The sequence below is a fragment of the Heterocephalus glaber genome, unplaced genomic scaffold (genome assembly GCF_053883595.1).
Source record: "Heterocephalus glaber isolate CG9 unplaced genomic scaffold, H.glaber_assembly_v1.0 deba00001594, whole genome shotgun sequence".
Lineage (NCBI taxonomy): Eukaryota > Metazoa > Chordata > Mammalia > Rodentia > Bathyergidae > Heterocephalus > Heterocephalus glaber.
The window spans coordinates 5,439,930-5,454,109 of NW_028258369.1; the positions used below are offsets into that span (position 1 = coordinate 5,439,930).

Below are 14,180 nucleotides of genomic sequence, written 5' to 3' on the forward strand. Positions count from 1 at the left end.
ATGTGATGCTGCGTGAACAGCCTGACACAGTAGGTCTGGCTTTTATGATGCAAATTTTCACTTTAAACTCAAAGGTAATTACAGTATTTTAACGTACCTTTCTCATGATCGGTAATAAGTTTCTCCAGTGCACAGTCCACATCAAAAATGTACCGGTAAAAGCACAGCTGGGTGTACAGGGACTTGTCAGAATACTGCAATAGAACGGAAAATAAATGAACACTACTATTGGGGGTGGGGGTGGGGCAATGGAGATCACTTTCAGCAGAGTGTATTCCTAATTTCAATTCCCATATCAAGCAGTGCTTTTTTTAAAGGGGGTGAGGAGAGAATCATATTAATAGTTTATCCCTCTTATGTAGCATATATACCTTTCAGAATAAATCCTGCCACTTCGATCACAGATTACTGCTTGCAAAGTTGCAGACTGATTAACCCTGCTGTCAAAAAACTGATTTTGTCAAATTGCAAATTCCTATGCACCCGTGACAATTTGTAATGTTAATTGGGAAAAGTGGTACTATGCTTCCTAACTGGGACCTGTCCATGCTAGTAGAGAGTTAAACAATCTCTGAAAACTGTTTAACACTTATTGCTGTACTATGAGCCCAATTTTCTGACATGTGGCAACAATCCACTGCCTTTGCCAGGGACTGGCTCATAGGCACAGTACTGGAAATTAAGCAGACTCAAGTAACATCTTGACCACTTTCTCTGTGCTAATCCTAAGAGGGCAATGTATAACCCCTGAGAGGTATAGCACGTGAAAGGATAACCCAAGTTTTCTATCCCATCCTCATCAAAGCATGTTTCAAGACTTTAGCAAGTTCTAATTCAACAAAGCACAGGAGATCTAGCTGAACTATTATTCATTCAACAAACATATACCGAATGCTGACATTCCTGGGGTTGTTTGGAGGCTCTGTGTATTTTCTTAAGCAACTATGCCTCACTCTATGTGGAAAAAAACCACACATGCAGTCAATTCAATAATCAAAATAAGCATTATTTGGTGAATCACATTTCATTTCAATGCACTTTTCTTTATTTTAAACCAATTGCTCTAGGAACTTTCTTTCCATCTTCCTATAGGGCTAGATACTTTGGATACCCTTTAGTTGTAGAACAAGGAGCTAGAGTTTTGGTGTTTTCTTTAAGGGTCCTAGCAAAGTGAAAACAACTAAATCTTCAGAGCTTCTCAAATGAGAAGCTCAAATAACGAAACACATTACCAGCCTTCCCTTGCTGCATTATGATTTATCCAACAATGACTGAATACCTACTGTGGACCACATCCAGCGTGACAATGGATACACAGCTAACTCACGTAGTAAACACTCTGTAGACGCTAGATGAATGAATCAGTAAATGACCACAACCAGCGAAGTCATTTGTACAATCCACATAGCAGAGCCAGGAGGCACACACAGACTGGTATATGACTAGAACAACCACTACCTAGAACTGGTATGGAAACGACACTATTGCTAAAGGACTCTCTTTGGATAACTAAGTACATATTAGCTCCAAAGATCTGAGCTGGCTCTCAATGAAGAAAACTATAGCCAATACAACCGGGTGCAGAAATCACTGAAATTTAATTATTGGAGCCCACGACTCACCTTCCTGCTTACTTCATTAAAAATGTGTTATTAAACAGCATATTTTAAACTTCTTTGGCAATTTACAAATGATATCTATAAATACTAGGCTGTAGGAATAAACCCACATGGAGCTATTCATCAGCCAGAGCTATTGTCTTTTTCAGTGTACATTCCCTTCCACGAGTCTCTCTTTCTTTACCTGAACTTATTTTAAAAAGTATACACCTAGAAGTCTATTTTATTCCTTATTAGCTATTCTACAATATGCATCATCATTATACTATTATACACCAGTTATTTTTAGCGAATCCTGATTACTGCTTCCTGGGGGAAAAAAAAGGAGGACGACAGCGATTAAGTTATTTGTTTAGTTTTTTAGATTCAGCAGTAATTGCTGGTACACATCTCCCTGACTGCACACATGCTGCAGGTTGAATAGAACATTGAAATTACCTCCTTCATAATAGTTTGTTTTGATAATGTATTGTGTGTCGAGATGATGAGAAACAGTTGCTGTCAATTTGATTAGCCATTATATTTTTATGTTAATTGCCATTATTGGGTCCATTCTGTTTAGTGTCACCATAGAAGCCATACAATGTTAGCATAAATAACAAATTGGAGTAAATTAGGAAGATATATTTTTGCCAATTCATTTTAATTGCCCCTCAGTCCTTCCGTTGGTTAACGCAGCTGTTGACCCATAATAAGCGCTGGGTCAATATAGCTGCTTGTCAATTCAGAAATGCAAAGTGCTGTGTTGCTGGTAATGGATATACAACAACCTTTGCCAGCCAACTGAAGCAAACGAATGACAACTCACATGAAGGAATAAAGCGTCAGCCATGGAGTTTAGTGACCTGATGTTAGTAGGCAGGCTAATTGAAAGTCACTGCCTAAAAGGATAAGGGAAATAGGGAAAAAATTAAAAAGGAGTTATATATTTTTAAAAAGTATACCAACACCTCCTGCCCTTTTGATTCCTGACATATTTTGCAATTAGTAAACTGGTTGAAAACAAAAGGCCCTATTAGATCTTCAGTGTCAAATACAATTAAGTGATTTTAAAGAACACACACGAAACAGAAAACTATAGTTTAAATGAACAAGAGTAACACCTACTTTTGTTTTCTCGATTTTGCACCATTAATTTGTGATTACTTGGAGTTTTTAAAAATCTTTACCCTCTTTTCTCTTTTGCCTCTGATGATAAATTCTTCTAATCAAGAAACCTGACACTCTCTAGTCTTCTCTGAGATCTTCAGTGGGTTTTTTTCTCACACTTAAATGCTCATTTTGACTGTACAAGATTGGATGGAAAATACTTCAAGAAAATAAGATGATATTTTAACATTTCTTTCTCTCTCCAGCTTTCACTTATTGGTTTAAAATGTTCGATTTCTTGTTCTTTCCTTGAAAATTGCACTCAACACAGTGCCTAGGCTTCTTTCAGTCTTCCTTTTTAGTTAGAACATCATGTACCAAAGTGGCCGACTGTGATTTAGTAAGGACAATGCAGAGCTGAAATAGCTACTGTACATATCACGCTCTGCATTCAAGTTAGTTACTTGGAGTGTTACCAGAGTAATAAGTGTGGGCCATGGGCGTACTCACACACCCATATACACAGAGGGGTAGGGAAGGAATTCTGATTTGATACCTGGCACAGGGCAGGCACTTGGCAAAGATTGCTGCAAAAGAAATGAAGGCAAAGGGAAAAGGTTTTAATTCCACTGTTTTTGATATGTGCTTTCTGAGTCCTGTGATCAGATTATATGAGAAACAATGCAAATTTCATTCTCTAAGTGAAGTATCTTATGAAAGGCAGTCCTGTTTTCATTTATCGATACTATTTGATCTCTCTCCTGAGATTTCCGATGAGGCTCTATATCAGTGACCCCCTCACCTGGCTCTATTTCAGAATCACCCCGGGAGCTTTAAGAAATAGTGATGCTCAGACTTCACCCTCGAAACAACTAAATGAGAATGCAGAGTAGAGTGCTGGATAGCGACATTTTTAAGGGCTCCTGGGTAGTTCTAGAGGCAGCGAGATGAGATCTGCTGTGCTACATATTACCTGTATTGGAGATACTTTTAGAATCAGAACTCTGATCCTTCCAACATGGCTTGAGAAAAAGGAATTTATGCTAACCACAATGGCCTGAGAAGTTGCCATTAGAATCACTTTTTAAGAAGATGCTTGCTTGTTCAAGCAAGTTATTTCAAGATTAGAACAGGCTATATTTTCTGCTACATGAAATACAGGGCAGTGTTAAACCTGACTTGCATTTTTCGGTTCCTTTTACTAAATTAAAACTAAAATAAAATTTAAAAGGTGCATGAATTCTAAGTGTACAGCTCAGTTCACAAAGCAAACACATCTCTGAGCTCAGCACCCAGAGCAAGAAACACAGCACTGCCAGGGCTCCTTGTTCCTTTCCTAGCTACCCCCTTCCACTGGTAACGACAGATTCAGCTTTCTCTCTTACTCAACATGTCTGTGAGACTCATCTGTTATTTCGTGTGGCAAAAGTTTATTTGTCCTCCTTGCTGTGAAGTATTCCAATGAATGAATATACCACAATTCATGACGAGCATTTAGGAGGTTCCCAGTTGTTTTGGCTGTTAAGAATGGTGCTGCTCGTATAATAGGTAATGTGAAATAAGAAAAAAAGGGGCAAAGGGGGAGGAAGTGGGAGGGCTAGGGGAAAGGATAGAAGGGAATGGAATTAATATGAGAAAATGGAAAAATAGGAACAAAATCTTTGTAAATAGGGAGGGATGGAGGGGTTGAAGGGAGGGCTGGGCAAGGGTGAAAAATAAGAACCAAGAGAGATTATGTAAAGTTGCAAATTTCCAACGATGAATGTCATTATATTGTATACCTAAAATGTACCAATGATTAGAATGAATAATCGATAATGCAAAATAGGAAGAAAAGGTCCAAAGGGGTAGGGGAAGTGGGAGGGGCAGGGGAAAGGAAAGAAGAGAAAGGAAAAATGATGAGAAATGGAAAATATGGAAATAAAGTCTTTGTAAATAGGGAAGGGTGGAGGGGGTGAAGGGAGGGCTAGGAATGGGGAAAAAATAAGAACCAAGATGCATCATGTAAAGGTACAAGTTCCCAATGAGAAATGTAAATGTGTTGTATACCTAAAATGTACCAATAAAAGAATTTAAGAAAAAAAAAAAAGAATGGTGCTGCTGTGAATATTCCTATTCAACTCTTTAAAGCACATGTGTATATACTATCAATTATAATACCTAGGAATGAAATGGTAGGTTACAGGGCACATAAATGTTCAGCTTTAGTAGGTACTGCCAAAGTTTTCCAAAGTAGCTATAGTATTGATTTTCAAATGACTTTCTATTGAACTGCTCCAATGAAGCAGTCTTTTGCTGTAGTGGTCTAAGATTTTTGCATGGGAAGGTAACTAACTGGTCTTTTTGTGAACTTATACATGCACACATGCCTCCTCTCCCTGATTTGTAGGGATAGAGCAGAAATGAGCTAAAAGCACCAGTTGAACATAAACATAACTTGTTCCTGAATTAAAATCCTTGAGGAGTGAGGAGTTGGGCTCATGACCCCAGAGATTATCCACAACAAAACCATGAAGTCCAGTTATTTTTCCTTGTACTATCTAGGACACGCAAGGTCTACGTCCTTGCACCATCAGCTGGTATATCCAGCTGGTATATCATGGAAATCAACTTGGTCTGTGTCTAAACAATATTAAAATAGGAAGGGAAACAGCTTGCAAAAAACCCTGAAATGTACTTCCAAAATATTCTGAACATTAAATAATCCAGCACTGACTATAACTTTAAAGTTTAATGAAACTGTATTAAACCTCATTCATTTGCAATAGGTGAAGATACAGTTAATTCTGTACAACATGGAAGGAAGCAGACTCAGAACTCTAAAGCCCACTGGCATTGACAGAACCAGGAGGTGTCTGGTGAGAAATGGAAAACTGGCTCAGGATAGCCTTTGCTGAAAACTCCCTACTAGCACCCTTGTCACACACAGGACAGACTCTAATCCCTGGACAAGAGTTCTCCATGTGTCCCTCAGCCGCCAGCCTGGCCACATACTCATCACCCTCATCATCACCCCCTGCTGCATTCAGACAGTGTGTCCTTCCTGCTTCTGTTCCCCTGCCCAAGCAATTCTGCCTTTCCTTTCAGACCCAACCTTCTAGCCTTGTAGAAAGATCCACTTGGTTTCTACCTACCCCATCAAACCTCACAATCATCATTTCTGAATTTTGGAAAGCCTTTTCTGCCTTCACCATCAATTTGTTCACTTTCCACTTCACAGATCTAGTTACCCTCTGGGAGGCCCATTCCAACCCTCCAATCCACAGCTCATACCTCAAGTAGTCCTCCTCATTGGTTTTATCAGCCCCTGGACCTCCGAAGATGTGAGCTCCAGAGGCAAGTAATCCCCTCTTCACTGCTCGTGCCTAGGACAGGACCTGGTGTGCAACCGGCCTTCAATAAGCACAGAAGGAAGAAAGTCTTAAGCCCCACCTTGCAGCTCTCATTCAAGCTCAGCATACTGCCTAATGATATAACACTAGCTCCTTGAACTGATCTATACTGGAGCTTGAGTGTTATTGCCAAATGGCAGACTGGAATAGCAAAAAGATCACAGGCTTTGGGGTTTGAATCAGGTTCAAAATTCAGTTCTACCATTTAAGTGTGGTGACATTGGGTGGCCTTGAACAAAATGCTTAACCTATTCACCTCAATTTCTCAATTAACCTCAATTTCTTCATTTGTAAAATGAGGCTAAGAAACCTCCCAAGAATGTTACAAAAGTAAGGTGATATACACAAAGCACCCAGTACCAAGACTGGCACCCAGTACATAGTGGATACATGATAGATCTCATGCTTTTCCCAATTAGACTATAAGCTTTTGGAAGGTTTCAATTTGTACTTCATTACAATGACAATGCCAAGACAATGCCATGCTCCAGAAAGTTTTGTCTAAGGAATATGTTTAAACTCTTGAACATAAATGCCCTTTTTTGATGACTGCATTAAAAACTGTGATATCTACTGTGTTTCACTAAAGATGTCTTTAGAATTCTAGTATCCCTTAATTTCCATACACCTTTAGGTCTTACATAAATTATCAGTTTTGATTATAAAAAGGTTGAGATAAGCTTTCTTGTTTTCCCTGCCACTCAATTAAATTACTTAGTTTCCTATCCATTTTATTTGCAATGTCTATGTTAACTTAGCTATTTTGCAAATATGGGACAACAGAGGGTGAAAAAAACCCACTGGTTTGCCAACTCCACTGTACTTCTTTGCAAAGGAAATTATTTCCATAGGCTACAGAAATAACTTATTTGGATTACTTCAATTAGTTCTAATACAAAACATTGCCACCACTTCATTAATCAGCCGCTTGTGAGGGTTACTTTTCCAAGAAGTCTTTTTGGTAATTTGATTAAAGAATGGTGGTGCACATTATTATCTGATTCAGTATGTCCATCAAGTAGACAATTTACAGCAAGTTCTTGATAACGATGAGCATTAAAAAACAGTAATTTCATTTCAGAGTCCTATTTTTTTGTAAAAATGAAGTTATTTTTCAAAGTCTCTGGCAGTACACGTTGCTGAATAAGCATAGGAAATATTTCAGTGCTTTAAGAGGCATTTCACTCTTTCCCTCTCCCCACAGACACCCCCCCACGAATGATGCAGTAATTAAAACCTAATTATTATCTTCATTTTAAACAAAACCTAAAGTGAATACCAATTAATAACAACATACTAATGAGCATCTGCTGTGATGAAATTGAATATGAATGTGCTGCAAATTTCGGGTAATTTATTTTTTTTTAGGGGAAGTGCCACTGGTCGCATTCTGCAGTTAGAAGATTATATAGAATGTACACCATTTTCTAGCAAGTCATTTTGCACGTGGCAATTTCCATCTGAGGAGACAGGGCTGGCCTCAATACTGCAGATGTTGAAATATCCAAATACTGGCCATGGGGTCTTCACTGGGGCTGAGGACAATTCTAGGACTTTACCTTGAAATTACTGCCCTTCCTTCAAAGGTTTCGTCATATGTCTATGTCATATGTCTAGGTGAACCACATGCCAAAAAACAATCTGAATTTGTTCCCTCTCTTACATGTAAGGATGTATCAACACCACAATGAAAATTTAAATACAAATTTCAAACCAGAAAAAACAAAGTTTACAAGTCATCATCTTGGATTCTACCGTAATCCTAAGGTGGTACAGAAATGTTTAAGTTAAAAGTATTGAGGTAGTCATCTAATCCTAGATTTATTAATATCACTGTATCAAGAAGCAAAATGTGGGGACAGAATCAGATTCTGTAGATTATAATTTTGTTCTTTTTTTGTTTTTTTCCAGTATGGGGGATCGAACTAAGGGTCTAAGGCAGGTGCGGCACCACTGAGCTAAATCCCCGGCCCTGTAGATTATAATTTTATTTATTTATTTAGGTGTTTTTGAGAAAGAATCAGATTCTGCAGATGATATGTATTCATTCATTTTGGTGTTTTTGAAACAAGGTCTCATTATGTAATTCAGGCTGGCCTTGAACTCATGATAATCCTCCTGCCTCAGCCTCCCAAGTGCTGGAATTACAGGCATGCACCACCATGCCTAGCCCCAGATTATAATTTTAAACTCTGTCTATGGTACAAACAAGTAGGGCTAGGGGCCAGGGATTTAGCTCAGTGGTTTTGCTGCCTGCTGCGCAAGCTCAAGGACCCGAGTTCGATCCCTGGTACCAAACAAAACAAAACAAAACAAAACAAAGCAAGTAGGGCTAGATCTGTGTTGTTCAAATGCTTTCCATCTGTGTGCCTTAAGGCCTTCTCCAAATGTTTGATTCTAATTTAATTTATTAAAGTATGTAGCCATTAAAAAATTTAATTGTGCCATATACCAATTTTTAAGGAATTTATGACTCCAATAGATAGTATCAACTGGTATTCCCATTGACAGATTTGAAAACAAAGTCATAAAATTAAAAGACATCAATCAATGTTGATAAAAATATTATTTACTTGTTTTACCGATGGGAGTTCTTCATGAAATCTTATTTAGGAAAAAAAGTTTACTGGATTAGGTAATTTCCAGGATTTTTTTCCAAATATACAGTAGATACAAACTATAACTTGACTGTTTTCTTATTTGCAGAGTCACTGGTCCTTCACCCCTGGCAAATTCTCACTCCATCCACAATAAAAATTTTAAAAGGTAAAATTGACATCTAGAATGGTTCTGGTGTCTTTTTTTTGGTACCAAGGATCGAACTCAGGACCTTGCACTTGCAAGGCAGGCGGCAGAACCACTGAGCTAAATCCCCCGCCCCGACATCTAGAATGTTTGTTTGGCTTCCTAATAATCTTAATAACTGGTCTCTAAGGGTTTGTAATAAGTAGCAATAGTTACTAAAATAAACATATGTGGCTATTATAAATAAGTTGGAGTAACATTTGGGATAAAATGTAACCTTTTAATTTGACCTGATATTTATGATGAACTTTGGGTTAGGTGATATCTCAGAACAAGTCTTGCTTTAGAGGGAGAAATAGGACAAGGTCATCATGGCTCATTCAAGCCACAGGATATTAGTCAAAGTCAGTCTACCATCATGCCTCAAGTCAGCTGTACTCATTGGAAAGACAACTATTCACTCATCCAACTAACTGAGAATGTTCCTGCCAGGCACTGTTCTAGATGCTAAGCTACATCAGAGAACAAGATAGAAACACTAAGATTGTAGGAGCTTAAGAGTCTGGTATGAGTGTGTCTTCTCCAACACTGTACTACAGTTAAACATGGGTACAATATTTCCACTTACTCAGCCTCTCCTCGTGTCAAGCACTAACTTTCTATAACTTTTTAATGATGTATCACCTGCTATCTAACAGAATTAGGGGTATTTTAGTTGTGATGCTACACTGAAAGTTTCCTGATGGTTGCATTTATTTAAAAAACAGTATTTTTAATCTACATAGCAGTTTTGGAAGTATGGCCATTTTCACTATATTGGTTCTCCTACCCAGGAGCAAGGAAGATCTTTCCATTTTCTGATATACTCTTTGATCTCTTTTTTCAGAATGCTGTAGTTTTCAGAGTAGAGGTCTTTGATTTCTTTCGTTAGGTTGATTCCTAGGTATTTCATTTTTTGGATGCTATTGTGAAAGGAGTTGTTTCTCCGGTTCCTCTCTTAGTGAGTCTGTTGTTTGTGTACAGGAAAGCTACTAATTATAGATTCAATGCAATCCCAACTGAAATTCCAACAGCATACTTCACAGAGCTTGAGAAAATAATCCAAAAATTCATTTGGAATAAGAAGAGCCCTAGAATAGCAAAAGCAATTCTAGGCAATGAAGACAAGGTAGGGGGTATCACAATCCCCAACCTGCAACTATACTACAAAGCTACTGTGATAAAAACAGCATGGTACTGGCAAAGAAACAGACCTGAGGATCAGTGGAACAGATTAGAAGATGCAGAAACAACTCCAGACACACTCAACCACCTCATCTTTGCAAAGGAGCTGAATACCCTCACTGGAGGAAAGATAGTTTCTTTAATAAATGGTGCTTGAAAAACTGCATTTCAACTTACCAAAGATTAAAACTAGACCTGTATCTCTCACCATGCACTAATCTAAAATCGAAATGGATTAAAGATCTAAATATAAAAACAGAAACATTAAATTGGCTGGAAGAGAGGTTAGGTAGAACTCTTGAAGACATTGGTGTAGGAAAATATTTCATGAACAAAACCTCAGTCGTACGTGAACTAGCACAAAGAATCAACAACTGGGATCTCATCTTATTAAAAAACTTCTGCACAGCAAGAGAAACCACCAACAGTGAAGAGACAACCCACAATCTGGGAGAAAATTTTTACCAGCTGTACCTCAGACAATATTCTATCTAGAATATATAAAGAACTTTAAAAAATCAGACCTTCCAAATTTAAAGACCCAATCCAATAATGGGCATTTGAGATGAATACATACTTCTCAGATGAAGAAGTAGAAACACACGAAAAAATGTTCAACATCACTAGTCATTTGAGAGATGCAAATAAAAACAATGCTGAGATTCCATCTCACTCCAGAAAGAATGGCTGCTATCATGAAATCAACCAATAACAAATGCTAACAGGGCTGTGGGGAAAGAAGAACAATGGTCCACTGCTGGTGGGAGTGTAGACTGGTGCAACCACTGTGGAAATCAGTATGGAGATACCTCAAAGAACTAGAACTGGAAGTCCCATTTGACCCAGCTATTTCCCTGCTGGGTATCTTCCCCAAAGAATTAAAAGAATCATACCACAGTGATATATGTGCACCCATGTTCATAGCAGCACAATTCGTGATAGCTAAAACTTGGAAACAATGCAACTGCCCACCAACTGGAGAATGGATAAAGAAAATGTGGTTTTTTGATAAAATGGAATATTACTCAGCCATAAACGAGAAACTAGAGACATTTATAGCTAAATGGGTGTACATTGAGGCCATACTCTTAAGTGAAATAAATAGGACACACGTGTAAATATAGAATAGTTTCTCTGATGTGAGAAACTGAAAGTGTTAATAAGGATCAAAATGTATAATAGGTAATGTGAAATAAGAAGAAAAGGTCCAAAGGGGAAGGGGAAGGAAAGAAGGGAAAGGAATACATATGAGAAAAGGAAAAAACGGAAACAAAGTTTTTGTAAATAGGGAGGGGTGGAGGGCTTGATGGGAGGGCAGGGGAATGGGGAAAAAATAAGAACCAAGATATATCATGTAAAGGTACAAATTCCCAATGATGAACGTCATCATACTGTATACCTAAAATGTACCAATAAACAATGAATAAAAAAAATTTTTTTTTTGAGACAGGGTCTTGCCATGTAGCTCAGGCTGGTCTTGAACTCACTAAGTCGCCTGGACTGGCCTTGATCTCAGGGCAATTATCCTGCCTCAGCTTCCCGAGTGCTTCATTTTAAATTTTCTGACAATACTTTCATCAATATGCTTATTCAATGACTAAATAAATTACTCTTCGAACTGCTCATGATACACCAAAATTTCACGTTTCTTCCACTTGCTTTCAAAGCGTTTAATCCTTACAACAGCTCTGTGCCATTAGGGGCAAGTGGGATTATTTTCTTTATTTTACAGAGCTCATCAAGGTGAAGTCATTTGTTCACAATCCCCGATCTGGTCAGTGAAAATGGTAGCTCTGGTCAGTTCAAAAACCTCTTAGAAAAATGGGTGGAGTTAAAATGAGAATGACTATTCAAAGCTAGAATCAAGGATGCAGATTTTTATGGCCAAATGACACCTCACATCTTGGCACAAAATGCTAGTCTAAGGTTGAGTGAGGTAAAATAAAGTCCATACACGCATGCTATTTAAAATCAACAGATTTCTCAAATGTTTTATACCTTTTAAATCACAGTATGCTAAATGGACTTAATAAAGTTTAGAATACTACTCAGTTGAGACTTTCCAGTTTTCAGTTATTCTCTTTGCATTATAGTTTCTCTGTGAACTAGCTATTCTGATTGTCTTCATTTTATAAATAAGGTGAGATTCAAAGAGGTTATTAGGCCATCCAACTAGTAAGTAACAGAGACAAGATTTGATGCTAGGATTTCAGTGTTCAAGTTCTTTCATTATGCCACTTTTCATTCATGCACTTTTTAATTATGCCATTCTCTCTGTTAACTGTTTTTTTGTGGCTAGTTTTCAACCTGAAATGCTTGCTTTGAGTGCCAGAGGCGGTCAGTGCATATGCACCTAGCACATCCCTCAGGTCAAACCAAATGAAGTACAGGACCATTGAAAAGGACACTGGCCTGGGGCCTAGAGGGTAAGGAGAAACTGACCAAATCAAATCAAAAAGCTGTACCATTGCTGTACTGAGGTCTCAATCTTCAATTCTGTCAATTTAATTTTATAATTTCTCTTCATCTTCATTCTGAAAAGCACCTTTAGAAATTCTGCCTCTGACTGGAAAGAGATCAAAACTTGAGTTCTTAGAACAGTAAAATCTATGTTCCATGCAAATTCTTTATGCTCACACTCAGGAAAGTTTTCATTTGGATTTAGAAATTCCTATTAGAATAACAAGGAGCTTTCATTTCATAGGTTTTACAAATGAACAAACGGAGACTCTGAGCAGTCACGTAATTTCTCATGTGGAAATGGGGGGGCACTATTATGAGGACTGAATGAGGTAATATTAAGGAAACAGTACAGTACCTGGCCTATAATGCAAGCTAAGTAATTGGTAATGAGTATTGTAACTATTTATTAGCTATGAACATGCACCCTTAGGAAGTTTCCTGAAATAACCAAACAGACACTTTCAAGAGCTTGAATTTTCTTTTATAATTTTGGTGAATTTCATTCAAGAGCCAAGGCCAAACAATCTGAATAAATTGATGATGAAGCAAACGATAAAAACAGACAGGGTGGTAAGACTTTAGTACTAATTACTGTAAGAAAATAAATTGGACAAAATATTCCCTTGCTTTTAATCTTTCATATCTCATATGTCAGTTCTGTTCACAGTGTGATAGTTAAGTCTCCTCAAGGACAAGGATTAAATCAAAAGCATAAACTCAGGACACTCAGGATTCTGACACAGAGAGAATGAGGGGGCCAGCAGCATAGTGTTTACAAGAAAAGTGTTAAATAAAGTCAAGGTATTTTATTCTACTAAATGTAAAAAGTAACAGGCAAGGATAGTGTCGTTGGTAGGAGAACAGTCTCTAGGACAGACTGGTTTCTAATCCTTACTAGATATGTGATCCTGAGCAATGTCTCAAACCACTGTTTGTCTGTAAAATGGGTAACAACAGTATCTCATAGGATTATGGCACAGATTAAATAAATTTAAACGGAGAAGATGCTTATAGGAACAGTACCTGAAACAGTAGGTGGTATGAATTTATTTTCAAACTTCTTTTTTGAGGGCTGGATTAAATTTGGCTACAGAAAACTCTGAATGCATTTCTACAGTCTTTGGTTTGTTCCAGACTCTTTATATGTCAGTTTATCATGAGGTTATATACTTCATAATCTACTACTGGGCAGAGATTGTAGCTGTGAATAGAGTTTTAGTGATTAATAGCATCATAGAACAGCATGGACTTACAAGTGAATCAAACTTTTAAAAAAAGATGAATATTCAAGAAACAGTGGTGCTATTTTAGGGGTGAGGGTCAGTTGTTCTTTAACAGAAAGTGAAGATGTAGATTTTAGGGGGCACTTGCTTATTATCCTTGAACCTTTTGGTATAATTTGATCTTACTTTAGTGATGAAGGGTAAATATACAAGAAAGTGGTCAATCATGTAGCTTCTAGAGTCAGACAGTGTTTGCTAAATCCTGGTTTGAACATTTATTGTAGGCAGGGTTCTTGGATGAGTCACTTAACCTCTCTAAGCCTCACTTTATCCAACTATAAAACACCCCCTGGAGGTTCATGAGAACTAAATCAGACAATGCATATAAAATGCTTAGCACAAGTCTCAGCACTCAGTTTACCTTA

At 37.6% G+C, this 14,180-nt stretch overlaps 1 protein-coding gene across 3 annotated transcripts in view; it reads right to left on the reverse strand.

Annotated features, from left to right (window-relative positions):
- Pola1 (DNA polymerase alpha 1, catalytic subunit) overlaps positions 1-14,180 on the reverse strand; it is a 303,336-nt gene that overhangs the window by 66,151 nt on the left and 223,005 nt on the right. For all 3 annotated transcript variants that reach the window (XM_004872235.3, XM_004872234.3, XM_087193611.1), the window contains exon 36: positions 98-194. In XM_004872235.3, coding sequence (XP_004872292.2) covers positions 98-194 — 97 coding nt within the window. The remainder of the gene's footprint in view (positions 1-97; positions 195-14,180) is intronic.